Source organism: Odocoileus virginianus, chromosome 33, assembly GCF_023699985.2.
Source record: "Odocoileus virginianus isolate 20LAN1187 ecotype Illinois chromosome 33, Ovbor_1.2, whole genome shotgun sequence".
Lineage (NCBI taxonomy): Eukaryota > Metazoa > Chordata > Mammalia > Artiodactyla > Cervidae > Odocoileus > Odocoileus virginianus.
In genome coordinates this window covers 38,334,377-38,361,822 of record NC_069706.1, presented here as the reverse complement: position 1 = coordinate 38,361,822, position 27,446 = coordinate 38,334,377, and the positions used below count along the sequence as shown (strand labels likewise).

Here is a 27,446-nt window from a genome sequence, read left to right as displayed (position 1 = left end):
TAGTCTCTGCAAAGCCAAAGCCAAACCAGCTGCTGTTTGCGGGCACCACCTAAACCTGCCTCTGGGAAACAGCGCTTTAATTTCCCGGGTAGCTGGCAGGCATCTGAGCAGAGGGTAGACTTGGTGTGCGTCTGTTTGCCTGTCCTCACCGCGGACAGACTTCCTGGTCTTTCCTCAGCCTTGTGGCCACCTCCCGACGTGAGTCCCCGTGTCCAGTCCACCTCGCAGAGCCTGGCCATGCTGGAGGGTTCATCTGCCTCTGAGCCCACTCTGCACCAAGTCCAGCCTCCTGCATCTGGAGTCTTGGGCCCCCCGCAACCCCCACGGGCCGGCTTGGCATGCCTTTCCCTGTGCTTCTCTGTGGGTCTGCTGTCCCAGTAACAACCACGGTGGTAACCGCAGAGCTCCTGGGCTGGTGCTTTTGCACCATCTTACCGAGGAGGAGGAGGCCAGGAAGGAAGGGAGCCCAGCCTGGGGGCCCCGACCAGCAGGTCTAGGTGTCAAGGCTTTGCTGGCTGCAGCCTCACATGCACCCTTCTGTGCAGTGGGTCCTCTCGGGGTACCCTCCCTCCTTGAACCCCCGGGGATGTCTTCCGTCTTGGGTTGTTTGGCTGTCTCTGTGTCAGACCCTGTGCCGAGAGCTTTCTGTGTCTGTGAACTTAGAGTGAAGCAAACTGAGAATTTCGTCCTTGCAGCAGCCCTGGGAGGAAAGCATTCCCCGTCTTACAAACGAGGGACCTGGCTCGCATTGAGTTTTCATTTGCTTGTATTGTCCTCCAACCACGTTACAAGCTTCATGAGGGCAAAGACTGTAATTTCCTCATTTTCCATGTTTCCAGGCGCCCCCTAATATGTCCATACAACAAAGAGGCTTTCAGTGAATGCCTTAATTAATGCAGTTTACAGGCAACCTCGAGATACAGAGAAAGGATCAGAGGAAGAGGGAGCAGGAGAGCTGGTCAGACGTATCCTTCAGAGTCACCTTGTGAATGAGGAGAAAGAGGTGGTGAGGTTCCTTGCTTTCCCATCCCCTCCCCCTTTTTTTGATTCTTCTTGTATTTTTTTCCCTGAAGTTTGCGTTATTTCCCCCTAACAGGGAGGCTCTGTGAAAGCAGTCTCAAGGCCGGTCCTTCAGTTCTAGTCCTTGCTCTGACCGCAGTAAAGGAAGCAGAGTCCCTTCAGGCCCTTCTCTCGTCCAGCCCGCTTCCCGTTTTTCCCAGCTTCTCATCTCCATTTAGCTCTGTGGCCTGTGCATGGCATTGACTTTATTGTTTAGGACCCCAGTGGTGCTGGAGGGAAAGACACACCTGAGGAGGATCGTGGCAGGTAATAAAGTATGTCTATGGGCAGTGGCAGGCTTCCCAGGTGGCGCTAGTAATAAAGAACCTGCCCACTAATGCAAGAGACATAAGAGGCGCGGGTTCGATCCCTGGGTCGGGAAGATCCCCTGGAGTGGAGCATGGCAACCCACTCCAGTGTCCTTGCCTGGAGAAGCCCATGGACAGAAGAGCTTGGTGACCTATGGTCTGCAGAGTTGGGCATGACCGAAGCCACTTAGCAGCAGCGTGGATGGTGGGTGTGCATATAGGAATTTCCAAGCCTGAGGCAGTTGTCTTTCCGAGGTCTGTCTCTGTTAGCTGTACGGAGATGGTAGGGTGGGGTGGGGGGAAAGGTGTTTTGATAAAGACACTCCAGTTGGAGACAGTGGACAAATTGGTGAAAACATCCTTCAGGCCTCTGGTTGTCTCTCCCATTTTAGGCCTCGGCTGTAGTCACATGGGCCTTGTATCAGCGCAACCTTGTTTATAGCTCTCGGTCTAATCAGGATTATCATGTATGCCTGCGAGTATGTAAATTTGACAGTTCTTACTCTAAAATAGCATTCTCCATCTTTCAGGGAGTAAACTGCTTTCTCAGTAAGGAATTTTCAGTTTATTATGTTACCACTTAGAAGCTTTCTTCTTCTTGTGCCAAGTTGCTCTTAAAGGTGACTGATTCTTAAAGAATATTTTATTTACTTTGAAATAAGATTCTGTTAGAACAGTTTTAAAACACAAGGAGAGTCGGCAGTCCCTTGCTGGAAATATGCGAGGCGCTTAGAACACTGATATTCACGTCCGTATTTATGTCTTTGGGAGGCTGTTCCCATCAAATTCATATTTCTGATTCACTCACTGAGTCACTATCTTGTGCCAGGCCCTCCAGTCAGGGGTCTTAAAATACAGAAATGAATGAGACACAGCATCCTCTGGCCCTGAGGCTGTACACTTTGAGAGGGGAAATAAGCCCAGTACTAAAGTGAGAGGCACGGAGCCCTGCTGCCCTCTAAGCGGTATAGTGTGCGGGTCAGAGGAACCAGAGAAGGTGGTGTCGGGGCCAGCAGGCTCAGGCAGGAGATAGGGAGCCGGGCAGGCTTTCCCGGGCACACAGTGGGCACGGAAGGCGTGGCGTCTGTGAGCCCTGGGCCGTCTAGGCGGAAGTGAGGGCTGAATGCCAGCAGTCTATCAAGTAATAGGCTAGAACTCAGATTTGGGGTCAGACACTAGCCATATTTCACCCTCTAGGAGGAACCAAATGCTGGTCTGAAGCAGCCGATGATAGAGAAGTTTCTAGAGTTCATAGAGCAGGAAAAGTAAGTTGATTTGAATAATTTTTCCAAAGTATGTTTTTTGAAGCCAGATTGGAGTGCTGTTAGGGAAAAAAAGGAGGTCTTTGCCTTTATTCTAAGACTGTTCAGTGCCTTTGATACACTTTGTGACCTTCCAGATGGTGATGTATTTTGTGCCATTTCACACGCCCTGGACCATAAGCCTGAGGGGGACACCCCCGGGTGCACCCTTGGGCTTCCCCTGGCAGCCACCGCCTTCCTTCTCGGCTGCTGTCTGCCACGTGCTCCCTCCCAGTGTGACTCACCGCTCCTCTGGGCTCCCTCTGGTTCAGTGCCCCTCCACTCCTGGACGCAGGTAAAATGCTTCCTGATGGCATTTCTGATAAGGCGGCCGAGGGGTGGGTGATGCAGCCCGGACTTGCTGGGGGATTAACTTCCCAAGAGGTGAATCTTATCCATAGGAACTGGGGGACTGGGCTGGTGGGTTTCCCGTGCTCCGTCTCTCTGCTGGCTTCTCCTGAGAACTTCTCAGAGAAGCCGCCTGTGCCCGGACGCGTCTGCTGGGTGAGCTGAGGTGTCTCTGAGTCTGTGCCATCCCGGCACCTGGATGCCCCGGCGCTTAACCTCTGCTCTTGCCTCGGGGCTGTTTCTGCACATCCTCTGCCCTAGCTTGCCTTTCCCAAGCAGAATATCAGCACTTAATCCTTGCCTCAGGCTCTGCTTTCCGGAGAACCTGGGCAGAGGCAGAGTCCTGTTTTTGTTGCGCCTTGGAGAGCAGTGTTTTCAGGGCTCACTCGGGGAAGCAGTGTGAGGGCTACACGGGCTGGGTTGGGGCGCCAAGGATGACCATCTCCCAGTAGTCCAGATGAACAGTGGAGGGGACAGGAAGGACAGGGCATGCCCCGCGGGCAGCTGGTGAGGGGACTCAGAACCGAGGCGAGAGGAGCTGGAGGAGGACGCGGGGGAGGTCTCTCAGAGGGGCCGAGGGGTGGCGTAAGCCGCGTGTGGGCGGGTGTAAGAGCAGAGAGAGAAGGGGGCGGGCTGCCTCGTCGTGGAGGGGGAAAGGACAGGAGCTCTGGAGAAAGGGATGGCACGGAAGCGAGGATGGAGTGTGCAGCCGCTGAGAACCCTGAGGAGCAGCGTCCTCATGGCGGGAGGCGGCTCAGGCCCCGGACTCAGGGAGGCCCAGCACAGTGGGCTCACGCTTACCGGGGGGCTGTGGGCACGGCCGTGTGGCCCCGAGCCCGGGAGTTTGGTGGTGGCGGGGGGAGGGCGGTGCCAGAAATACACCTGGGCTGAGGGAAGGGTAAGACAGGTGAAACAGGGGAAAAGCAAATAAAATGCAAAACAGATTATAGCCACTTTTGCCTCTAGAGATGTGGTACAGTTTTCACCAGTGGGGAAATAAATGTCTGTTTCTCTTCAGCTTTAGCGATTGATGCCTGAGCTATTAAAGGGAAGACTTACATTGCTGGGCCTCCTCCATTTTCTTGTCCTTAAAGGAAACAGAGTTTGTGGCTCTTGGTTTCAGATGAAACAAGAATGAGCTTTTGGATATGCAGATATGGGCTCCACCACTGATTGGGCGGAGGACAGAGGGCTAATTGCTGTGCTGAGTAAAGTGGGGGGAATTGACTTTGGGGCTGGGACTGGCCCGGAAGAGAGGCCGCAGCCCCTGGGGGTGGAGAGGGGCCGGAGCCCCTGGGGCTGCTCTATTGCGCTTACTCTCAGTGAAGTGAGCGGTGCACGGAACACCTTGGGCCAGTATCTCTGGCCAGATGGAGCAGCCAGAGGAAGGATTTAAGTCATACTGAAGAAAAGGAGGCCACATTCTACTGGGTCAGCATGGATCCGTAGAAGAACCCAGCTGTGGGCCAGCAACTGTGAGCAGGAGCAAGCCTGCCCAGCTGCTGTGACCTTGGTAGCCTGTCTCTCAGGGATTAGCAGCAAAATTGAGGAGGGATTTGGATTTCCCACACTATAGACACTGTTATTGCAGTGTCCAAGGACAGAGTGACCTTAGCTGTCATCTGGACGTCAGGGGGATTTCTTAATGTTTGTGCAGGCAACGGGGGAGCACTCATTGGAGGCCGAGACACGGCCCCTTCTGCAGAGAGGCGACATGTGCTGGGAAGTTGTGAGAGAGGCAGTGTGATAAGGATTCCGTAGGAGAGTTATTTTTAAAGCAGTGAGGGTCCAAATAGAGTTAGCTGGCCTTGTAGTGAAGCGGTCTACGAAATTGCTAGCTATAGGAGGAAGAAGAGGAGGCGGAGGAGAGGGTGGGGCTCAGTGCAGAGGTTTGGGGTTTCCATCGTGGGCGTGGCCTGAGGGTCCATCAAGGACGGATTCTTGGGCATATCTGAAATCATGTCGGAAGGGCTGGTCATGGGTCCAGACACAAACTCTGCTCAGGAGCCTAGGTAGGTGGAGCAGATGGCTGAGAATTTAGCAGTCAGACTGACGCCGAGCTCAGAGGAGAGGTGGGGGGGCAGAGGAGGAGGGGATGAGGATCAGGGGCCAGAGGCGTCTGCGGGGTTTGAGATCAGGGGCCAGAGGGCGTCTGCGGGGTTTGAGACTTTCTGCACTTGCTGCCTGTGTTAGAGCTCTTCCTAGACACAGAACCGGTGGGATCGAGCCACAGGAGAGAGACAGACCTGAGGATGGCAGTGTGAGAAGTCCCGCACCCGCCGCCTGCAGGCTGGAGACACGGGAAGGCTGCTGGAGTCGTTTGAAAGCCTGAGGGCTGATGGTGTGGATTGCAGTCTGTGGCTCGCTCGGCAGTCTGGCAGAGGGAGAGTGAGTCCAGCGCTCCTCTTCCCGCTGGTTCTGTTCAGGTGCCCGTGGACTGGACGGTCTTCACCCACAGCGAGAAGGGCCGTGCTTACTCAGTCTGCCGACTCAAGTGCTCACCCCCTCCCCAAAGGCCCTCACAGTTTAACTAGCCGTCTGGGCAGCCTTTGACCCAGTCAGGCTGACACGTGAAAGTGACCGTCACATTCCTCCCTGGCCTTCCTTGGATGGAGACCTAGCTTCGCAGGTGTGCACGTCAGATCTCCACGTCCTGGTTAGGTGTGAGCTCCCCTGGAGCGGCGGAGAAGGCAATGGCACCCCACTCCAGTACTCTTGCCTGGAAACTCCCACGGACGGTGGGGCCTGGTGGGCTGCCGTCTGTGGGGCCGCACAGAATCGGACACGGCTGAAGCGACTCAGCAGCAGCAGCCGCCCCTAGAGCAGAGTCCCTGTCTTCTCCTCAATGGTCTCTGTAGCCGACACAATGCTTTCCATGTACTAAATGTTCAATAAAAATGTGCTGGATGGTTCATTGATCCAATAAACTTATGTCTATGCCAATATAGAATTGCTCTTGAAAAGCTGTGGGTAAATCAATTCTTTGTAAATTGAATCTTATTTCAAAGGTACAAGGGATCTTCAGCATTTAAAGGAACCTTAGGTCAATCTTTGGGAATCCAAGATTCTTTCCTCATGGATAAGGAAGCTGATCTGTAGAGAGGTAAAGTGTCTTGTTGCAATCTGATATGCTGGCCAAATACAGTGTTCCTTAAAGTCAAGTGTACCTATTTTTTAGGTAAAGAGCGACTCAGAAGTCCAGCCATGGGGTTTATTGCATTAGATTAATAATATCATAATTCCAGCAGTATTTATCTTTAGTCTGCAGATATTTAGTAGATTTCAGTTAAAGCATTGTTTCAGTTATACACTAATGAGTGAATTCTGTATTGAACAGTTTTCCATTTTATGGCAGGTTGATAAAAACAAAAGAATATACAAGCAACCAAAGCTCTGGCCGAGAAAATTCACTTGTAAAAGGCCCCTGACTCAACGCACTGAGTTTTTCTTTGGCAACTTGTGTTGAGCATGTGCTCCTGGGTTCTCTATTGTAGTGATGAAAGTCCTTGAGGCTGTGGCTTAATGTTAAGTGTGAGAAAGATGTTGAGAGAGATTTAATGAAATCTTTTGGACACCTCACTGACTGAATTATTCATTTAAAATTGATCAGGTTTTATCAACATCTGTATTGGGTTGATTTAGGTTCTTCTTGCTGTGTTCTAGAATGAAGTAATTTATTAGATGAGAGGAACTTGAGAAAGAAAGCACAGCTCCTTTGGATCACTGTTTTGCGTGATCCAAACCAAAGCAATAAAAGAATCACAGCATGCATTTCATTTGCTCTCCTTTCTCTTCATAGTCATTTTCACATGACTTCTGCTTGTCAAAAATGATTTTGAAGTTGTCATTTACTACAGAAGAGGCTTCCTTTTCATTTGGGATTTTAGTTTCCTGACAGGGAACAGTGAATCGGATGTGAAGGGCAGCAGTTAATTTGTACTGATACTCACTAACCGTTGTTGTACAGATATCACCTGATTTAGGGCTGGAAATGGTTCGCCCCATTTTGCAGATCTCGAGACTCATCGGGATAAACAGACTTGCTCCCACAGTTCATGCAGCCCTGGGGCATCAGTGTCTGGACTCCTCTTGGTCATCTCTACAGCGAGGGCACCGTCTTCTGGTTTTCACGTGTGTTATTAGTGTTGGCTGCTATGACCACTGTTTTTGGGAGACAATGTGATATCATTTGCATAATAATCTCTTGAATAAGGCATGGGCATGCTAAGTTGCTTCAGTCATGTGCAACTCTTTGTGACCCCAGGGACTGCAGCCCACCAGAGATAAAGCATACTATTTGAGCAATTCAAAAAATTATGGATAAATGAGATCTTTAGATCGTCCACACCTCAGTCTTTGTGCTCCTCACAGTTCCCACTTAACCAGAAGTGTTTGCTTCTTGGACGAGTCCTGTGGTGCCATGCCCGGATACACACAAAAGTGACAGGAATGTTTGTTTTCATGGTGATGTGAATGTAAGTATGGGATAGAGGGCAAATAAACTATGTGTGGGTTTATAAAATTCAAGACTAAAGCTGACCTCATTCAGCTGAAGCTCCGATACTTTGGCCACCTGATGCGAAGAGCCGACTCATTGGAAAAGACCCTGATGCTGGGAAAGATTGAGGGCAAAAGGAGAAGAGGGTGACAGAGGATGAGATGGTTGGGTGGCATCACCGACTCAATGGACATGAACTTGGGCAAACTCTGGTAGGTGGTGAAGGACAGGGAAGCCTGGCGCGCTGCTGTCCATGGGGTTGCAGAGAGCCGGACACGACTGAGCGACCGGACAGCGACGACAACAGAAGCCGGACTGTGCAGCTTCTGACTCTGCCCCTCGGGTGTGGGGGCGCCTGTCAGTTTCTCCGTCCGTTACGGGTCCTCCTGAGTGAAAGCTGAATGCTAGTGGATTTGAAGTAGAAATAGTCTTTCTTGAATTCTGGCTGGTTTTTAGTTTTAAAAAAAAATGGGGAGGGATCAATTTAGATGTTCTACCTCCTTTCCTGTTTCTGTTTCCTTTGCCTTTCTTTTGATTGAAGTGTAAATGAATAATGCTACAGATGAGACACAACAGAGAAGGCAGGTTATGGGTAAATTGGAAAATCAAACTCAGTGAAGATTTATTATTTTTAAATTATGTAACAAACTTAATGAAATCTAATGAAGCAAACAAATTTAATGAAAAAGTGAATTGACAATTTAAAATATTCTGTTTAGCTTCTAAAAAATGAATACTAATAAGTTTGAAATCACTAAATCACAGTAAGCTCCTACTTTATGCAAGAGAATTCTGTTAATTAAAATTTAAAGTCTAAACATATTTTGGGCAAGATTGCTATCGTCAGATAACTGTGTGTGATATCCTTCAGTTGCTTTAAATGGTTCTCATTCTCAGCTGCACAGTGAAACCATAAAGAAAGCCTGAAAAATACAGATGCCTGAGCTCCGCTCCCAGACATTCAGATTTCATTGTTCTGGAGTATGGCCTGGGTATAAGCATTTTGTAAAACTCCCCAGGAGAGTCTAATGTGCTTCCAATGTTAAGAACCATAGATAGTTGTATTATAATCATTCTTTAATAATATTTGCTTGTTTTTTTTTTTAAATTAGATCTCTTTAGAGTTGTAAAATTTTGAGGAAGGTAGCTCAGATCAACTTACAGGCAATTCAGAGTCTTGACCTTTGTCCTTAGAGTTTTTGTATTTCAGATGGCAGTTACTGTCAAGATTACCCTTCTCCTTTTGCAGCATTGTAATACTGAGTGCTAGGACCTAAGTTTCTGAAACCTCCCAGTAGACCCTTTTCAAACTGTTCTGAGCCTGCAGGCTATGGCAGGACCTGGATGGTAATTCAGTACTTTCATCTGATTGACACGGGGAGGATCACTGGCCACCTAGGGAGGCCTTCCTGTTATTAATTCCTTTCTGGATGTCCTTTATGTGTTTGCCCAGAGGCCTTGGCATTGGGCACGTTGTGAAAGTCATAAAATTAAAGAAGCATTTTGCACTGGCTGCGCAGCCTGATATTCAGAAAAACAAACTGCAGTGATGGCTGGCGCGTCCTCCCTCGAAAGAACATGCACCGAATGTCTTCCTGGCGTGTGTTTCTTGGTGGTGCTTGCAGGGCGCCTACTGTGTGCTGGTGGATGAAGAAGGGTTAGTGATGATGATGAAGCCACAGCTGCTGGAAGCTGTTTGTAATCTGCATAACCCTCTGGGCTGGGTAGGTATGTGTGTGTGACTGTGTGTATGCACCCACACATGGACATGCTGTGGTGTACATATATTACTTAAAAAAAAAATTTGAAACATGAAGTTCATTTTTAAAATGTAAACCTTTGAATGGGTGATTCTCCAACTTTTGTAGGCATATCAGGATCTGATTTAGTATCAAATTTGGGGTTCAAAGTTGGAGAGGCAATGATTTAAATAAACTTTCTCCCCAAAGCTATTTTTCTTAGAAGCCCTGACACAGATTCCAAAGAGTCTATTGATGGTTTCATACAGTAACAAATGGATGTGTTTTTACCATTTGTGGAAATTATAGTTTTGAAACTGGGAAGGCCTGTGTATCACTATCTGCTCTATTTTTGGAAGTAATGGAGGAAGAATTTCAACCTGATTACTGCCTGTGGAGTGAGGAATTTCTTAGTATTTGACTGACCACCTGCTGATACTTTATTTCCTTAGAGCTCCTCAAGTCATTATAAGAATCACCCAACAGTCTGAAATCAAAATGATGTCTTACTGTAAAATGTCAGCTATCTGTCGTAAAAAGATTACATGCCATTTTAAATATAATTGCCTTCCCTCTCCCCTCTCCCTTACACGCAAACATTTAAGAATAACAGAATCCTTGCAAAATGAGTAGGAGCAGCCCTAGGTTCAAGCTTTGCAAATCTGAGACACTGCCTTCCTTCTGTTTCGAGTCTTTTAATGGTGCAGATAACGGTCCCTCCACTTACTGCCCTTTTCTGTCTCCCTGCCTCCTGGTCATCCTTGCTGTTTGTGTGCTGCTGCTGCTGAACTCTGTCCAGTGAAGCTTAGTTATTCTCCCTTCAGCGAGGTTCCATCCTCTGCTCACTTGCCTTGGTGTTCTCTCTCCTTTCTGTACTGCTACCAGACTTTCCTTTCCCTGCCTTCGTGTCGTGACAGCAGACTGGGGGCGCTTGCGGGTCCTTCCGTGGGAGCCCTGTGTGGGTAAATGTCGCTGCTGTAGACAAGGAAGAGCTTGGCTACGTCGTGACTTGAGACGCAGCTTAGGTCGCCACCCCTTAAACGTCGTGTCTGGCCCTTTGAGGGCATCTGTTTACTGTGTCCTTCTGAAACACTAGCTGGTTTGGCACCGGGTTTCTAGCTCATTGCTTATCTGTATCCTTGGGACGAAGGTGGAAAGTGGTCAGTGGGGGTGAGTGAGCTCGCGTCTGCTCCCCGCACAGGCACCAGGGGAGCGAGAACTCACCCCTGAGACACTGTTGGAAAGCAGTGCTGCAGCTGGGCCTTCCTGGGTCTGCCTCGGTCTCACTGTGGGGAGTTCAGCTGACCCAGCATCTGTGACGGCACGCTAGGGCCTAGGTACCAATTTGAGAGGTCTTACCCATCTTAAGGCTTATTTCTTGACATTAAGAACATACTTGTGTGGTAATGCTTTGTTCTCAGCACCTCAGGGCTTTTGAAAGAGGCATTTGCCTTCAGTTATTTCTGCCTGGCAGCTGCTGCCTTGGGCCTCCCTGTCAGGTGTGGAGGACACGGGGACGGTGCGGAGGACACGGGGACGGCGCGGAGGGCGCGGGGACGGCGCGGAGGGCACGGGGACGGTGCGGAGGACACGGGGACGGTGCGGAGGAGGACGCGGGGACGGTGTGAGGAGGACGGGGACGGTGCGGAGGACACGGGGACGGTGTGGAGGACACGGGGACGGTGTGGACCGTCCCCACCATGCTGTCACTCCCTCCTTTTGCCCCCAGGTCAGGAACGGCACGTGCTGTCAGTGGGTAGTGACCACAGGTCAGCCGCCCCTTTCATTCAGCCTTGGTTTATTTACTCAGGGACCTTGGAGGCTCAGAAAGTACTCCTTTTTATATAATTTTTATAATAATTCTCATTTTTATATAATTCTGCTCATTTAGAACATGATCATTATTGTTATTGAAGAAAACTTTGAAGACTTTCTCATGATGGTTCTCCTTCTTATTCTCAAATCAGTCAGCCTTGCCCAAGATGTGGTCCAAAAGAGGGCCGCCGGCGCACAGGGGAGCTCCTTTTAGCTTTCAAGAAGCCTGTCCAGACTTAAGCCAGCTGTCCTCCCAGCCTTCTCCTCTTGTCCTCTCCTGTGTCCCTCCAGCTTCCCCCCCCTCCCGCTCACTGACCGCTGCTGATGCCCACAAACAGAAACTGGCTCTTTTCAAGAGGACCCAAGGCTGAGTGGGTGAGTGCACAGACTTTGCATGAGGTTCCCTAAGCCGGCTCTGCCACTTCCCCGCTGTGAACCGCGGGCACATCCTCGACCCTCTGTGCCTCAGGTTCCTCACCTGTAAAGCAGCGAAAATGATAGTACTAAACATGCTTAGCACAACTAGCTGTTATTGTTATTTCCTAAACAGGCTACTCTAACAGCTTTATTGAGATAATTTAAGGCCATAAAATACACCTGTTTGAAGTATAAATTCAAAGTTCTTCATATGTTTACAGGGTTGTCCAACCATCACTATATACTAATTTTTGAACTTCCCAAATAAACCTTGTCCCTATTAGCAGTCTCTTGACATCCTCTTCCTTCCTGCTCTGCTTGCCTTTCCCCAGGTATCCTCTGATCTACTTTGTATAGATTTGCCTTATTCTGGGCATTCATATTAATGCAGTCATAAACCATATGATTCTTTGTGATAACCACTCTCAGCATGGTGTTTCAAAGGTTCATCTATTTTTCATTTTACTGCTGAATAATATTACGTTGTTTATGCACCCACATATTGTTTGTTCATCATCTCTTGAAAGACACTTGTGTTTCCACCTGTTCGCTGTTATGACTAGTGTTGCTATGAGTATTTATGCATAAGTTTTTATGTGGACTTGTGTTTCCATATCTCATGGACGTGCACCTAGGAGTGGAATTACTGGGTCACGCGCTAATTCTATGTTTGACGCTTTGAGGAACTGAGAGACTGTTTCTGCTTTATATTCCCATCAGCAATGTATGAGGGTTACAGTTTCTCCATGTCCTTGCCAACACTTCTTATTTGTCTTCTTTGTAAAAACCATTATAATGGTGGTGTGGGATAGGTTATCTCATTACGATTTTGGTTTTGATTTTTGTAATGACTGAAGAGGATTTTTATGTGCGCGGTGCTCTCAGTCATGTCTGACTCTTTGCGACACTATGGACTTCTAGCCTGCCAGGCTCCTCTGTCCATGGGATTCTCCAGGCAGGAATCCTGGAGCGGCTCACCATTTCCTTCTCTAGGGGATCTTCCCTACCTAAACATTGAAACCACATCTCTTACATCTCCTGCATGTGCCTGTTAGCTTAAATATATAAATATATTGACTGTTAAGAAAGTTGCACTTACCGTTTTAGAGATAATAAATATAAAAAGTACCAGTCCCTGCTTTGATAAAGTTCGCGACCATGGCAAGAGAGGACAGTTTTTAAGTCAGTACTGTATGGGCAATCTCACTAGCACAACAGTGGGGGAGAGAGTGTCTTAAAATACCAGTGACCAGGTGAGCAGACACAAGTTATTGATCTGGAGTAGTTGGAGCAGTGACTGAGAAATCAGTGTCTCTCTTTCTGAGGCAACAGGAGATGTCTGCTTTAAGGACTTTTGATTGAGGTAAGGTTTGTAAATAGTGAAATTCACAGATATTAAGTGTACAATTCAATGACTTTTGACAAATGTATAAATTCATGCAGCCACCACCTCGGTCCAAAATGGAACATTTCTGTCACTCGATCACACTTCTTCATGTCCATTCCAGTCATTCTCTGTCACTGTCTGCAACCATTTTTCTGATTTCTTTTCACACAGATTAGGTTTGCCTGTGTTTAAATTTCACATAAAGGGAATCATATAGTATGGACAATTTTTCTTTCACCCAGCATGATGTCTGTGAGATTCCTCCATTGTGTTGAGTTATTGGTTTGTTCATTTTTATCAATGTCATCTCTGTTGTTTTCAATTTAGGGTATTATAATTCATGCCACTGTGACTATTCTTGTAAAATTATTTGTGTGGACATTCTTTTCTCTCAAAGAAATATAGAGGCCTGAAATTTCTGGGTCATTGAGTAGGTGTTTAATTTTATAAGAAATTGCCAGACCTTTTTCTCAGATGGCTGTGCTATTTTTACAGTCTCACCAGTCCCTGAGGAGGATGTTATAGTTGCACCATGTATTTGCCCACATTTAGTGATGTCTGTCTTTTACAATTTAGCCATCATCGTCCCTAATGTCAGATGGTATTAAGCACCTTGCTGTGTGCTTGTTAGCTCCTGGTATCTCTTCCTTTCTGAAGTGTGTGTTCAAGACTTTTGCTCATTTTATTTACATTTTCTGTTTGTTATCATTGAGTAGTAGGCATTCATATTTAATCTGACTTCAAAATACATGTAACCAGAATATTTTCTCCCTCTTTGTGGCTTTCATATTCATTATCTTAACAGTGCATTTGTTTCAAGTTACGTTTTGAGACAGTCTCGTTATTTTGCTGATTAGGAAACTCCAGAGCAGGAAGCTGAGCTACCCAGGCCCAGGGAGCTGTTTGGGGTAGAGGTGGGGTTTGAACCTGGTGGTCTGCCTCCTGAGCCCTTGCTCTAAGCAGCTGTGATGTGTAAATACAAGTGCTTCTCTCTGAGAACCCGTTACTGTTTATGACTTCGAAATCAATAGGTGTTATCTACTTGAATTTAGATATTCTTAAGAAGTTCTTTTCCCATGTAATTTTCTTGGTCTAAAATTAAATCTTCACCATTTAGGTCTCTTTTGAGTCCCAGTTTTATGTCAGTTCACATGTGACAGAAACTCACCAGTCTGCATTAATCAGAGAAAGAGAAATCGTACCTGAGTTTCTTTTCTTGGACCTTTTGGCCTTTAATCTGATTTGGAGTTTTAGGATTATTTGAAAAAATATTTGAGAGAAATATTGTACCATGTTCAAGAAAAATGTTGGTTATTTCTGATAACTCTCCTCTTTGGTTGGTCATACTTTTATACTGCAAACCGTAGAAATGACAATTTAGTACAATTCTACTTTGAAATAAAATACTGGAGAGCTGGAAGCTTATTGCAGTTTAGAGAAATAGGGAAATTGTTTTTATCCCACTGCCTCTTATTATTAATTTATATGCTGAAATAGATTAGCACAGTGCAGGATCAAACCAGAACATAAATACAGCCATTTATGTTTTACCATCAGCTTCACTGTAGATTAATCTCACTGAAAGCTTGAATGGCTTCTTAGGGGAAGATATTGGAAGGGTAGTTTTACCCCATGAGTCCCCTTAAATATGCTGTTAATTCACATTGATTTTGGAGAAAACAGAGATAATCAGTTTGACTTCCCCCTGACTGAATGCATCAGCAAGCTGTTCACAGCACTGTTTAATGGAAGTCTTGGAGACCCCTCCTGCTTTCCTGTTTCACACACACAGTTCTGAACACCAACAGAACACTGCTGAGTTCTTTCTAGATGAACTTTTGAAGAGAAAATGATGACTCTACCGTGAAATCGAGGTGTGTGCAGTGTACGGTTGGACCTGCTTTCTCCCTCTGATTTCAGCGCTCCCAGAGGGGAATCAGCAGCCGGCCCTTTCCTCCTCCTTGAGGTGGCGCTCAGGTGTCCTGACCGCTGGTCCCCAAGCCCCGTCCCCAAGCCCCGTCCCCAGCCAAGCTCAGCAACCGCTGCCGCCCCACCAGGCCAGCCCCCCTCATCCTCAGGGGCCCCTCCAGGGGTGCGAGGACGGCGCCCTGCTCACCGTCCAGAGCTGGGCCAGGCCCAGACACACAGACAGGCGGCTCATGAGAGTTCCCTTCCCAGCTGGGATGGAGGCGTGCCGAACCTACAGCCACTCTCATTTGTCGTGAAGCAGGAGACAGTTCTCTAACCAGCCTCCACAAGCCTCTGGGAGCCACTGTGTAGCGGAAGCAGCGCAGCGAGCTGGACCCGAGCCTCACGGTTCCGTCCGGCCGTGGACCTCAGCCCCTGAGAAGGCCAGGTCTGCCGGGTTGCTCTGGGCGCTGGACGCCTCAGCCGAGCAGGGTCTGCGGCCCCGAGCCGCACTGCGGGCCGTCTCGGGCCCTGGCCTCCCGGCTGTGCGCTCACCTCCTGTGTTGGCCTTGGCGTGCTGGCCACCTCTCGCTCTCTGGGCCGTGATGCCTCTCAGCAGGTGAGGGGTGGTGAGGTGATGATGAGCTGTGGCCTGGGGCAGGAGCCCCTTCTGTGCGAAGCTCTGCCCAGACTGGGAAGGGGTGCGAGTCTGGCTGCTGTTGAGCAGAGGTGCTGTCGTGAGGGGTAGAAGCCTCAGTCCTGCCCCGTCAGAGGCCCTTAGGCGACAGTGACAGTGTGAGAACACCCAATTCCTGTGTCTGATGGCCATCATCATAGGTTAGGTTTGAAATCAGATCTGTCGATATTTGTTCAGTTGTGGCTACCTTTCGCCCTGAAATTTGTGATACTCATTTATTTTACAAGGCAGAGGTAGAAACATATAAAGTGACGTGCAAAGAAGTTGGCTAATTTTTTTAGCCACAGAATGGGACAGTATATCCTACTATATTTGAAAGTCTCTCCCTGGAAAACGTTTGTTTCTGATAAGGTAGAAGAAAGAGGCCCGAGAATTAGCTAGGATGGCAGAGCCACTGTCTCCTCCTCTTCCTTCCCTTCTTCATCTACGCTTAGCATTAGGCGGTCACAGGAAGTGCAGGTTGAAACAGCTAGTCTTAAAACACATAGAAGACTTTTTCCTGAGACAGTTATCTTATAGGATCATCTTTCTACATTGTGGTGTGACCTTTCCATATTTGCAGATTTAACTATAGGAGACCATGTCTAATCACATACTTAAAGTTTACCTTAGAAATACATTTAAAATGCACAACAGTTGTTTAAAAAAGATTAATACTACTATTACAAACAAAGCACAACGTGGTGTGAGATTAAATTACTGGCTTCGATAGGTGTAGTTAATGACCTGCAAGCAGCTGAAATTTGACTGACTGTATTTACTGGGAAAGAATCTTCCACCCATATTTTTCTGAGTAGCTGTTCACAAATGATGCATTATGCCCTGTGCTTTTGTTTCTCACTGGGTTTGAAAAATAAAACTTTCCGTTAGTGGTAAATTCATAAGCTTGGGGCGTGAAAATGTTTGAATTTGATATAAAAGAATTTTTGAAAGGAAGATTAGTGGTTTAAACCAAAAGATTAGTCGCCCTGGGAAATTCAGCTGTCAAGAAAGCTGAGTTCAGTAACACCAGGTCCTGCTCCAGCTGATTGCTCCCTCACACTGAGATTCCTAATCTCCCCACTGCACTCCCACCTGACTGGCAGGGCTGATTGCCACGGCTTGATACTGTCTCCGTCACCGGATCACGGGGGCCGCCTCTGCTCCAGAACCCCTTGCTTGTGGCAGGTTGATTCGTCCACTAAGTAGAATGTGGTGATTACTGTTTCTTTACCCATCATCACTTTAAAACAGAAGGGAAGTTACTGAATAGGTTATGGTTGGTGGTGGTTGTGGCTGAAGTTCTCTCATTGGCAGCATTGCAAGAATCACTTGAAGTCTGACTTTCTTAGCACCTGATAGTTGATTCCCAGTCATTCTGCCATGAAAGTGTCTGGTACTAGATCATCCATATTCCACGGGAAGCAGGTAATTAAACCCACGGCGAGGCCCCCTTCCACACGGGAGGCTAGCCTGGAGCCACAGGACGTGGCTCTCCTTCGAGCACCTCCGCCTCTGGCTTCCCCATGGAAACGACTCCTACTGAGGCACATGCCGTGGTTCCCTTCCAGACGAACAGAAGATGATCTTCATGTTGGATAGGGAAAGGTAAATCTGTTTACATTTTATCTGAAAACCTTTAAGGCCCATTTAGGGAAATGACTTCTACATCATAAAACCAAGATGTTGTCTTGAGAGAACATTATGTCCATTCCTTCCTTCTGGATGGACCTTAAAATGTGTATCATCCAGGCAGATGAGGCTCTCTTTCTCATCAGTAATTTGTGTTCTATTTCATCATATGTGAAAATGGAAATTTCACAGTTTTTCTTAGTAATTCATTCAGGATTCCATGAATGTCCATTGTACGAATACAGAAGCATACTTAATCTCTGCTCATTCTTCCTGAAGAAGGAGAGATCTGTTAGTCATTACCTGGGAAAGTACACATCACACCACACACACACACACACACACACGTTCCTCAAAGGGTACCAGCTAGAGCGCCGACGTTTCCCCAGGTCAGTCTGACAACTTATCTCAGGGTAACTCAATCACTTTTGTCTTTATGGATCTTTTCAGACTCTTTCTGCTCCATTTAAAGTATATAAAGATCACAAACTTTTGTAGGGATCTGAGCAGACCTGAATACTAACCTGTCCACTTCTCTTTCTCTTCCCAGAGCTTTTATGTTTTGTTAGCTTTAAACCCTCTTAACTTCATGATCTACTCCCTATACTTTAGTGCTAAATAGTTCTAGGTTCAGAAAGATTAACTGTGTTATTCTGCACATCAGTGAATCTACATTAAAGTACTTGTGGTAATTAATCATTTTAATTTAGACATTTAGTGTTCTAGAATACTGACATAGTTACTACCCTTCTTCCAACAATAAATGTTAGAGTCTGGGCTAACTATAATTGTACAGTCATTTAGATCACAAGGTTTCTGCTTACCAGCTTTTTGAAACTATTCTTTTCAAAAAAATTTTTTTTCTATTAGATCACAGTATCCAGCACAATTTGTACATAGTGTAGGCATATTTGTGAAAAAGTGTTAGTCATTTAGTCATGTATGACTCTTTGTGATCCCATGGACTGTAGCCTGCCAGGCTCCTCTGTCTATGGGATTCTCCAGGCAAGAATACTAAAGTGGGTAACCATTCTCTTCTCCAGAGAATCTTCCCAACCCAGGGATCAAACCTGGTCTCCTGGTCTCCTGCAGGTGGATTGTTTACCGTCTCTGAGCCACCAGGGAAGCCCATAGGCATATTTATTAAACAGTGACTACTTGGAAAACTTGAATTATTATGGTATTTACATTTAGAACATTTATATGTTAAATCAGTGATGACCTGTCACTTATACAACCAAATCAAGTTCTTGAGCGTCTATCTTGAAGCCGTTTTCTTTCAAAAAGATGTGGTTTTTTCCATGATTCTTTCTTGTAGGACACTAGAACAGCATGAAGGCATTTCTTTCTCTGTTGTTGAACATTGTGCAAAGGGCAAGGCATGGGCCTGGAGCTCAGCCCATCCCAAGGCATCAGAGCTACATCCATTGCAATTCAGCTTTATTAGCCTGCTTGGGTCATGACACTAGATGATTTTAGTTGAAATACATAGAAAAAAGGGCTTTCCTGATAGCTCAGTTGGTAAAGAATCTGCCTGCAATGTGGGAGACCTGGGTTTGATCCCTGGGAAGATCCCCTGGAGAAGGGAAAGGCTACCCACTCCAGTATTCTGGCCTGGAGAATTCCAAGGACTGTATAGTCTGTGAGGTCGCAAAGAGTCAGACACGACTGAGCGGCTTTCACTTTCACATAGCAAAAAAAGGAAATTGGACACACAGTTGACAATCAGAGCCTACAATCTGCTTGAATTGTAACCTAGGGTAGGTGATGTGTGGCAGAAGCCATGGGGCTCTGGGGCTGGGACGAAGGTTGACCGCTCCAGCCCTTGAGTTAGGTTAGGGTCACGGTGTCGGACACTTCAGCACCCCGGCTCCTGCGCTGGACTGAGGCTGTGACCTCTGACGGGGCAGGACGCGTGCCCTGTCAATGCTGGTGACAGAGTCAGTGTGTGGTTCTTGAACAGGGAGTGGTGCGAGTCAGAGATCCAAGTCTCCTTCTGGACACCCCTCTCTCCTTCACCCCGAATTCGGTCCGTCGTCGTCTGTTTTGCCACCTGAATCTTGATTTTGAGCGATCCACGTCTTCCAGTCTCCACCAGCGCGGTCAGCCCTGTGCCCCGACCCAGCCTGCCGTCACCTTTCAGAGCATTTCCTGGGTTATTGCAGGGACCTCCTGCCTGCTCTGCCCCCACGCCTCTGGCTCTCTCCACTCCTTCTCCACACTGCAGCCAGAGTGGACGTCTAACTGCACAGCCCCTTCACAGCCTTTCTGCTGTCCTTTTGGGCAAATAACAATCATCATTGTCATAATTATACTGACAGTACTTTAGACCAAGGCCTAGAAACAGGGTGGTCCTATAAGTCATCATTCACACGAGAAGGCTTCTGAACGTGTAGTGGGCGCCATTGAGACCCGCACGAGGATGATGTGGGAAGAAGGTATGTGTTTGCCTTGCCTGCTTCCATCACCCTCTCTGAACCTACAGAGCGGCTTGCCTTCAATCTTCTGTGCTTTCCAGTGGTATCTGCCATGCTTGCTGCCACCCCAGGGCCTTTGCACATGTTGTTTGAGTATTTGAAAACTACTGATCTTTTCACTGTTAGCTCCTGTCTGGCATCTCACTGACTAGCTTAAATCTCCTTATTATAGACTCTCACTGCACTCACTGATGCAATTTAGCATTTATTTATTTGAATAAATACCAGTAAGAAGCTGGTAGTATTGTATTACCAATATACCAGTTATGGAATACAGTAGTCAGCACAATGGCAAAATAAACTCTGTGTATTTAAATTTATATACTTAGTACAGAGGAAACCGGCTAAACATATACAATTTAATGTAAAAATATACTCTCAATTTTAGCACTGTTAATATGCTACTTGATATGCATATTTGATATTTAATATGCTTCATTTGAAAAATACAGTAATTTAAAAGTTCAGTTTTGTAATTCTACAAATTTATCAAAAATTTGAAGTTAAGGTAGAGATTCTTGAGAAGGTTTCTCTATTGAGAAATCTGTGACATTTAGCGCTATGATATAGAGAGTAGCTGGATTCTGGAATAGACTGTATGCGTATCTGATTCTTTGCAACCCCGTGGACTGTAGCCTGCCAGGGATTCTCCAGACAAGAACACTGGAGTGGGTTGCCATGCCCTCCTACAGGGGATCTTCCTGACTCAGGGATCAAACCTGTGTCTCTTATGTCCCCTGCGTTGGCAGGAGGGTTTCTTTACCACTAGTGCCATCTTGGAAGCCCCTGGAACAGATTACCTGGAGCTTAAATCATGATTTTGCCACATACCGTCTCGGTGGCTTTGGACAAATCAGTTTCCCTCTGCGTCTCTTTACACATGTGTAAAGTGGGTATAATGATGATGTCTATTTTAGAGGGCTTCTGTGAGAATTAAATCAGGTAATGCATATAAAACACTTGGAACAGTTTCCAGCACGGTAGACACAAGTTAATCCTAGCTGTTGCTGTTATTTGTATCATTATTATATTTATTCATTGAACAAATATTTATACTCTTCTCCTGGCATCAGTCTCAGAACTCTGACATGATTAATACAGGGTAGGGGAATCTGGGTGTAAGTCAGGGATTGTTAGGGCGTGTGGGTGGGAGGAGCTCTGTGAACCTGGAGGATGGGAATTCATCAGTGTGCTTCGGGGGAGAACCCAGGGTGGGGAAGGAGCACGAAAGGCTCCCTGAGGCAGAAAGGGCTTCTCCAGGTTCAAAAGTCACAGCAAAGCGTGCCAGCGTGCGCCTCACTGAGTCGCGGGGGTAGGGGGCCTGAAGGACAGATGATGCGGCTGTGCCCCAGGGCTTTTATTAGGAAAATGAGAGGGCCTTAATTCTCCTTGTTTTACTGATGAAGAAGCAGAAATCCACATGTCCTGACCAGGACCACGTAGAGAATCAGGGAGCTAGCCCTGGAAGCAAGTCTCCTGTGTTTTGTTTTGTTTTTTCAAATTAAGGAAGCATCGTACAAAAACGGCACGAGGCAGACAGAATGACTTTCTGAGTTCTCACAGTGAGAGGGCCTGTGTGCCCACATCTTGGCGTGCTCTCCACAGCTGCCTGCACCCCCCGCACCCCCTTCTCCCAGAGGCATCTGTGCTTGCTCTGCTCCCCTCAGCAGCGCAGGCCCGGCTCGCCCGGGTGTGAATTCTGGGAGCTTCTGCGTGGAAGGCTACGCCGTGCTCCTTTTCGTGACTGGCTCCTCTCACTGCACACACGTCTGTGGGACCCCCCCGTGGTGCCGTGTGCTCTACGCGGCGGCACTGGGCCCGTCACAGTCGCTGCGAGTCGCTCCTCCGTGTGAACACACGCGGGCTCCGGTGTGGCGGCCCCTGGATGTCACCGTGAGATGCAGTGTGCGTGTGAGACGAAAGCTGGCCTGAGAGTCATGTCGTTTATGTCTGCAGCTTAATATTGCTTATTCTACTTTTTTTTTTCAACTAAGTGAAGGTTATATTTTTCTTTTAGAACCAAGGTACATAACCTTGACTGTCGTACTTTGAGAGTGTGCTGTTGTTTAATCGTTGAGTTGTGTCCAAGTGTTCGCGACCCCATGGACTGCAGCCCGCCAGGCCCCTCTGTCCCTGGGATTTCCCAGACAAGGATGCTGGAGTGGGTTGCCATGTCCTTCTCCAAGGGATCTTTCCGACCCAGGGATGGAACCCGAGTCCCCTGCGTCAGCAGGTGGATTCTTTATCACCGCCACCAGAGAAGCCCACTGTGACAGCACAGTGCCGTGTTAAAACAAAGGCTTGCAGCAGCAGAGATTGCTTGGTGTGTGATAAGTAAGTGTTAATCATGAATGGAAGTAACTTAGATTAGCTTGTCAGGTGCTTTAAGATGGTCCTGTCATAGAACATCAGCCTTTTGAAATATTACCTAGGGGACTGCATGTTTCTAGGGGGTGAAGGATAATTTGCTACTTAATTGGGCCAAATGGCCACCGTTTCTACTTTTTAAAATTAGGTCTCCTTAAATACAGTGACTGTTTAATTGGATGAATGCCATTTTCATGTGTACTCCATTCAGTTTTTTTCCTTTCTCTCTCTCTTTTCTTTAATATTTCAGATGACGTTGTGCCGTACTTTAAAACAGAGCCAGGCCTTCCGCAGATCCACTTGGAAGGGAACCGCCTCGTGCTCACTTGCCTTGCGGAAGGGAGCTGGCCTTTGGAGTTCAAGTGGACGCACAACGACAGTGAGCTCACCACCTACACCAGCGAATATAAGTAATTGATTCCTTGAAAATAAGATTACATTTCACAGTGGTGTATTCAGAGTGTTTGCCTCATTGGCCTTGATAGCATAGGGTGGGGGGAATGCTGGACTGCATTGGTAATGCATTAAGAATTAAGGAAATACGTTTGAACACGTAATCAGAACGTGATTTACTATTCCAATGCAGGTTGCATTCACACTTAGGAAGTCTGTTATTACATTTGTTTAAGAGGAAGCCCCTTAGTGGAATTACCAACCAAAAGAAAGTGTGGTTTCAGAAGAATGCAAGTAGCAGCTTCAGCTGATGGAACCTGCCATCCTGGGAAAAGAGTCCTGCGCACCAGTATTGTTCCTGCCTAAAGAGCATCGCAACTTTCTACAGGGCAGAGCTTCTAGAGCTCTGGTTGCCAACAAGACTTCCCTGGCTGACCGTGGGGTGGGCACCCGTCAGAGGTGGGGTGGGCACAGATGGAACTCTGGGAGGATGGGCATGAACACAGCATGGACAGTCAGCAAAAGTGAGCATTCATTGGACTGGGGATGGGGTGAGGCTGTGAGGGGATCAGTAGGGTGACAGAGGGGAGGGGTGAGGATGTGAGGGGCTCAGTACAGGGGACTGAGAGGGGAGGGGTGAGGATGTGAGGGGCTCAGTACAGGGGACTGAGAGGGGAGGGGTGAAGCTGTGAGGGGCTCAGTACAGGGGACTGAGGGGGAGGGGTGAGGATGTGAGGGGCTCAGTACAGGGGACTGAGAGGGGAGGGGTGAGGATGTGAGGGGCTCAGTACAGGGGACTGAGAGGGGAGGGGTGAGGATGTGGGGGGCTCAGTATGGGGGACTGAGGGGGAGGGGTGAGGATGTGAGGGGCTCAGTACAGGGGACTGAGGGGGAGGGGTGAGGATGTGAGGGGCTCAGTACAGGGGACTGAGAGGGGAGGGGTGAGGATGTGAGGGGCTCAGTACAGGGGACTGAGGGGGAGGGGTGAGGATGTGAGGGGCTCAGTACAGGGGACTGAGAGGGGAGGGGTGAAGCTGTGAGGGGCTGGGTACAGGGGACTGAGGGGGAGGGGTGAGGCTGTGAGGGCTCAGTACGGGGGACTGAGGGGAGGGGTGAGGATGTGGGGGGCTCAGTACGGGGGACTGAGGGGGAGGGGTGAGGATGTGAGGGGCTCAGTACGGGGGACTGAGGGGGAGGGGTGAGGATGTGAGGGGCTCAGTACAGGGGACTGAGGGGAGGGGTGAGGATGTGAGGGGATCAGTACAGGGGACTGAGGGGGAGGGGTGAGGCTGTGAGGGCTCAGTACGGGGGACTGAGAGGGGAAGGGTGAGGCTGTGAGGGCTCAGTACGGGGGACTGAGGGGGAGGGGTGAGGATGTGGGGGGATCAGTACGGGAGACTGAGAGGGGAGGGGTGAGGATGTGAGGGGCTCAGTACGGGGGACTGAGGGGGAAGGGTGAGGCTGTGAGGGCTCAGTACAGGGGACTGAGAGGGGAGGGGTGAGGCTGTGAGGGCTCAGTACAGGGGACTGAGGGGAGAGGTGAGGATGTGAGGGGCTCAGTATGGGGGACTGAGGGGGAGGGGGTGAGGATGTGAGGGGCTCAGTACAGGGGACTGAGGGGAGGGGTGAGGATGTGAGGGGATCAGTACAGGGGACTGAGGGGGAGGGGGGAGGATGTGAGGGGCTGGGTACAGGGGCCTGAGGGGGAGGGGTGAGGATGTGAGGGGCTCAGTACAGGGGACTGAGGGGGAGGGGTGAGGATGTGAGGGGATCAGTACAGGGGACTGAGGGGGAGGGGTGAGGATGTGAGGGGCTGGGTACAGGGGCCTGAGGGGGAGGGGTGAGGATGTGAGGCGCTCAGTACAGGGGACTGAGGGGAGGGGTGAGGATGTGAGGGGCTCAGTACAGGGGACTGAGGGGAGGGGTGAGGATGTGAGGGGCTGGGTACAGGGGACTGAGAGGGAGAAGCTGGAGATTAGGTCTGATGTGCAGCTTCTCAGGAAGCATGTGGACCAGCTTCCCAGCCTCGGGACCTCCTTGCAGCGCTTGAGGTCTTCCCAGGTGTGTTTTCCCACCTCGTTTTCTATGTGGGGATGTTGCTGGATGCAGTTCTGAAGGGATAGAGAATTACTGACGCTGAACATTCCTGAAGGCCCCCAAATCAGCAGGAGTCAGCAGTGCTATGATCTTCGTTAAAGGAAATAAGAAGGAGAACTTATGATCTAGAGGTTTTTAAGTAGAGCAATGAACTTCTCAACAGGATGCATAGCACACCATGTACTCTTTACCCCAGAAGTTGTAACATGGTGGTCCGTGAACTGCAGTTAGCCTACCTGGAATGTGGTCTGCATATTTTAAATATCAGTTAATATATATATGTGTGTATGTGTATATACACCCAGTATTTGTTTCTCAGTTGATTGCCAGCATCTAACACATAAGATTTCACATAAAATTCTGCTTTTTAGACCCTCTGGAACAATTAGCAGGCCTGGGCCCCTGGGTGCACACAGAGGCAGGTGCTAGGCCATGCTGTGCTGCGTGCGGGCAAGGAGACCCATTTCTCAGCACGCTCCGGTCCCCACCGTGTAACACCGCACTTGCTCTGCGCGGTCCTGTTACCCACCTGCCCTTTGTGGACAGAGGAGTCTGTGTCCTCCTCTTCCATCATTCAGTCTATACTTGAGAGGACCTGTTGTTCTGAGAGCAGTTGATCACAATAGTTAAGAGCATGTTGAAGTCAAACAGACCTAGCTTTGGATCTCAGCTCACCACCAGTTACATTAGTGGTATTACTTTGAATAAGCTGCCTGTTAGTCCCACTTTCAATAACCTGCAAAATGGGGGTGATCAAGCCTCGTCTGTGGTGTTGAGCATTGAAAGGCTCTCGTGTATGTAAAACAGCATACTTTCTGGCCCACAAGCAATCAGTTAATAAATTGTAGGCAATATTATATTTTATTGTAATATGACATAGGGCTTGATTTATTAGAAGGGGTATAAGAAAGCAAAAAAAAGTGAACTTAGGAATGAGAACTCTTACGAGCTTTGATGGCAGATGACTTGGGTTCAAATACTACTATTCAACTTACTATTTGGACAAGTTGTCTAACCCAGTTTGATATTTTCCCATCTGTAAAATGGGTATAATAAAACCCACCCTAGAGGGTTCTCATAAAAATTAAGTGATATGATGTTTCAAATGCCCCAAGAAGAAGGAAGTGAGGTTTCAAAAAGAATCTATCTTTTTTTTTCTCATGAAAAGAAGTAGTGAAGTGGGTGATCCATAACAGTGGTCTTAAAACTGGGGGACATGCCTTGGATAGTGGCAGAGGAATGGTCTTCTGGATCTCCAGTTTCCACAGGCTTATTAGTTGAGCTGCCTGAGAATGTGCCTTTGTGATGGTACCTGCCCGTTCTCTTTTTGCACCTGCTTTGCATTATCTCTTCCACTTCACAGAAAAGTGCAAACGTTTCCCAGTTTGAGTCTTCTGTGAAACCACATCTTCAACACACAGACAAGCACAGTTTAAAACACTGGGCTCGGAACTTCCCTGTTGGCCAGAGATTAAGACTCCGAGCTCCCAGTGCAGGGAGCCTCCGGTTAGATCCCTGGTCAGGGAGCTAGATCCCACGTGCTGCACCTCAGATTCTGCACGCTGCAACGAGGATCGAAGATCCCACATGCCTCAACCAAGACCTGGCTCAGCCAAGTAAATAATTATTGAAAAGTAAAACAAAATATCGGGCTTGAAGAAGCCTCTTTAAACATCCCCTGGGGCTTCTCCCCTTCTCTCTACACTTACTTCTTTCAAGGGCAGAGTGTGATGCTAGAAATGGGGTCTTTGGCCCAGTCTTGGGGTTTTCCTAATTCAGATGTCTGTAGGTGGTCAGCAAGAGTGGTACGGTTTTCTTGTGAACACCCTTGTCTGTTCCATTCTGCAACCATCATCAGAGTATACATTGTGCCTCAAGGAATGTTTATGAGAACTAAGCAGGGAGACGTCTGCAAGCAACACCGCAGGCCAGGCGCCTTGCTGTATCCGGGCTGCGAAACTTAGCATCGAGGTCCGTGACGTACACATCCACACAAAAGAGAATGGTAGTTTTCAGGATTTGTCAGAAAGAAAACATCTGCTGAGAAATACTCTTCTCCGAAGCGCACTCGTCTCCGTTTCTCCTACCCAGAAAGGAGACGAGCTTGGTGAGGCCTCAGTGGCAGATCGCAACGAGGGCGAGTGTGTGTGTGTAAAAAGTTCTGTTCATTTCCTTCAGATCAATGTCCCCTCTTGATGTAGAAAGACCACGCATTATAGGAAAGTTGGTGCTTTCTATTTTCTCATTCATTTGGAAGACACTTTCGTTAACTTTTGCAAAAAGGTATCATTTGACATTCCAAATCCATATTCATTTTTATTACCTCAGTGTGTTTTGCTTGCTGGTATGCATCACTTTCTTTGCTACTTGTTTATTTCTCTATGTTCTCATTAGATTTAAATTAACTGTATGCAGATATGTGGTCAATAACTTTTCTTTTTGTAGTTAATTTCTATCCAGTTCTGTTCATTCTGATAAATAACTTCCCAGTCACTAAAATATAAAGTAATTGGGGGAAAAAATAAACCACTTTCACTCAAGAGGCATATCTCCTTTCTAAGATTTTACTGTTCAGTGATGATTTTTCAAAATTTGTAATACACATATGTTGTTTTGATTAGCTGTGTAGTAAATGTCCACATGAAATTTTTTTAAGTGCTCAGAATATTTTGGTCAAAGAATATTCTTTTAAAATTACCATTTACTTGTATATTTTTATTTCAGAGAAGTATGTTGGATAATAAATGATGAGTATCTTTCAGGCATGGAAACATGTCACATTAGAATAAAATTCTGTGAGGTGAGTAGATTTATACTCAAGTTCAAAGAGTAAAAAGAAACCATATGAGAGTTCTCTCTGTTCATTTTTAAGAAATAAATATTGTGGCTATCAAAATAATTACTTAAATTCCATTGGATACTTTTAAAACTGTGTGACAGTTTTATTTTAAAATGCCAAAACATACACTGTGCCATTATTATATATGCAACTATTTAAACTTCTCTATGAGAGAACGTCTTTGG

At 47.5% G+C, this 27,446-nt stretch overlaps 1 protein-coding gene across 1 annotated transcript in view; it reads left to right on the top strand.

The window, feature by feature from the left end:
- The window catches only part of SDK1 (sidekick cell adhesion molecule 1), a 722,340-nt gene that overhangs the window by 248,599 nt on the left and 446,295 nt on the right, over window positions 1-27,446 (top strand). Inside the window, exon 2 of the mRNA XM_070460504.1 lies at window positions 22,183-22,342. Coding sequence (XP_070316605.1) covers window positions 22,183-22,342 — 160 coding nt within the window. The remainder of the gene's footprint in view (window positions 1-22,182; window positions 22,343-27,446) is intronic.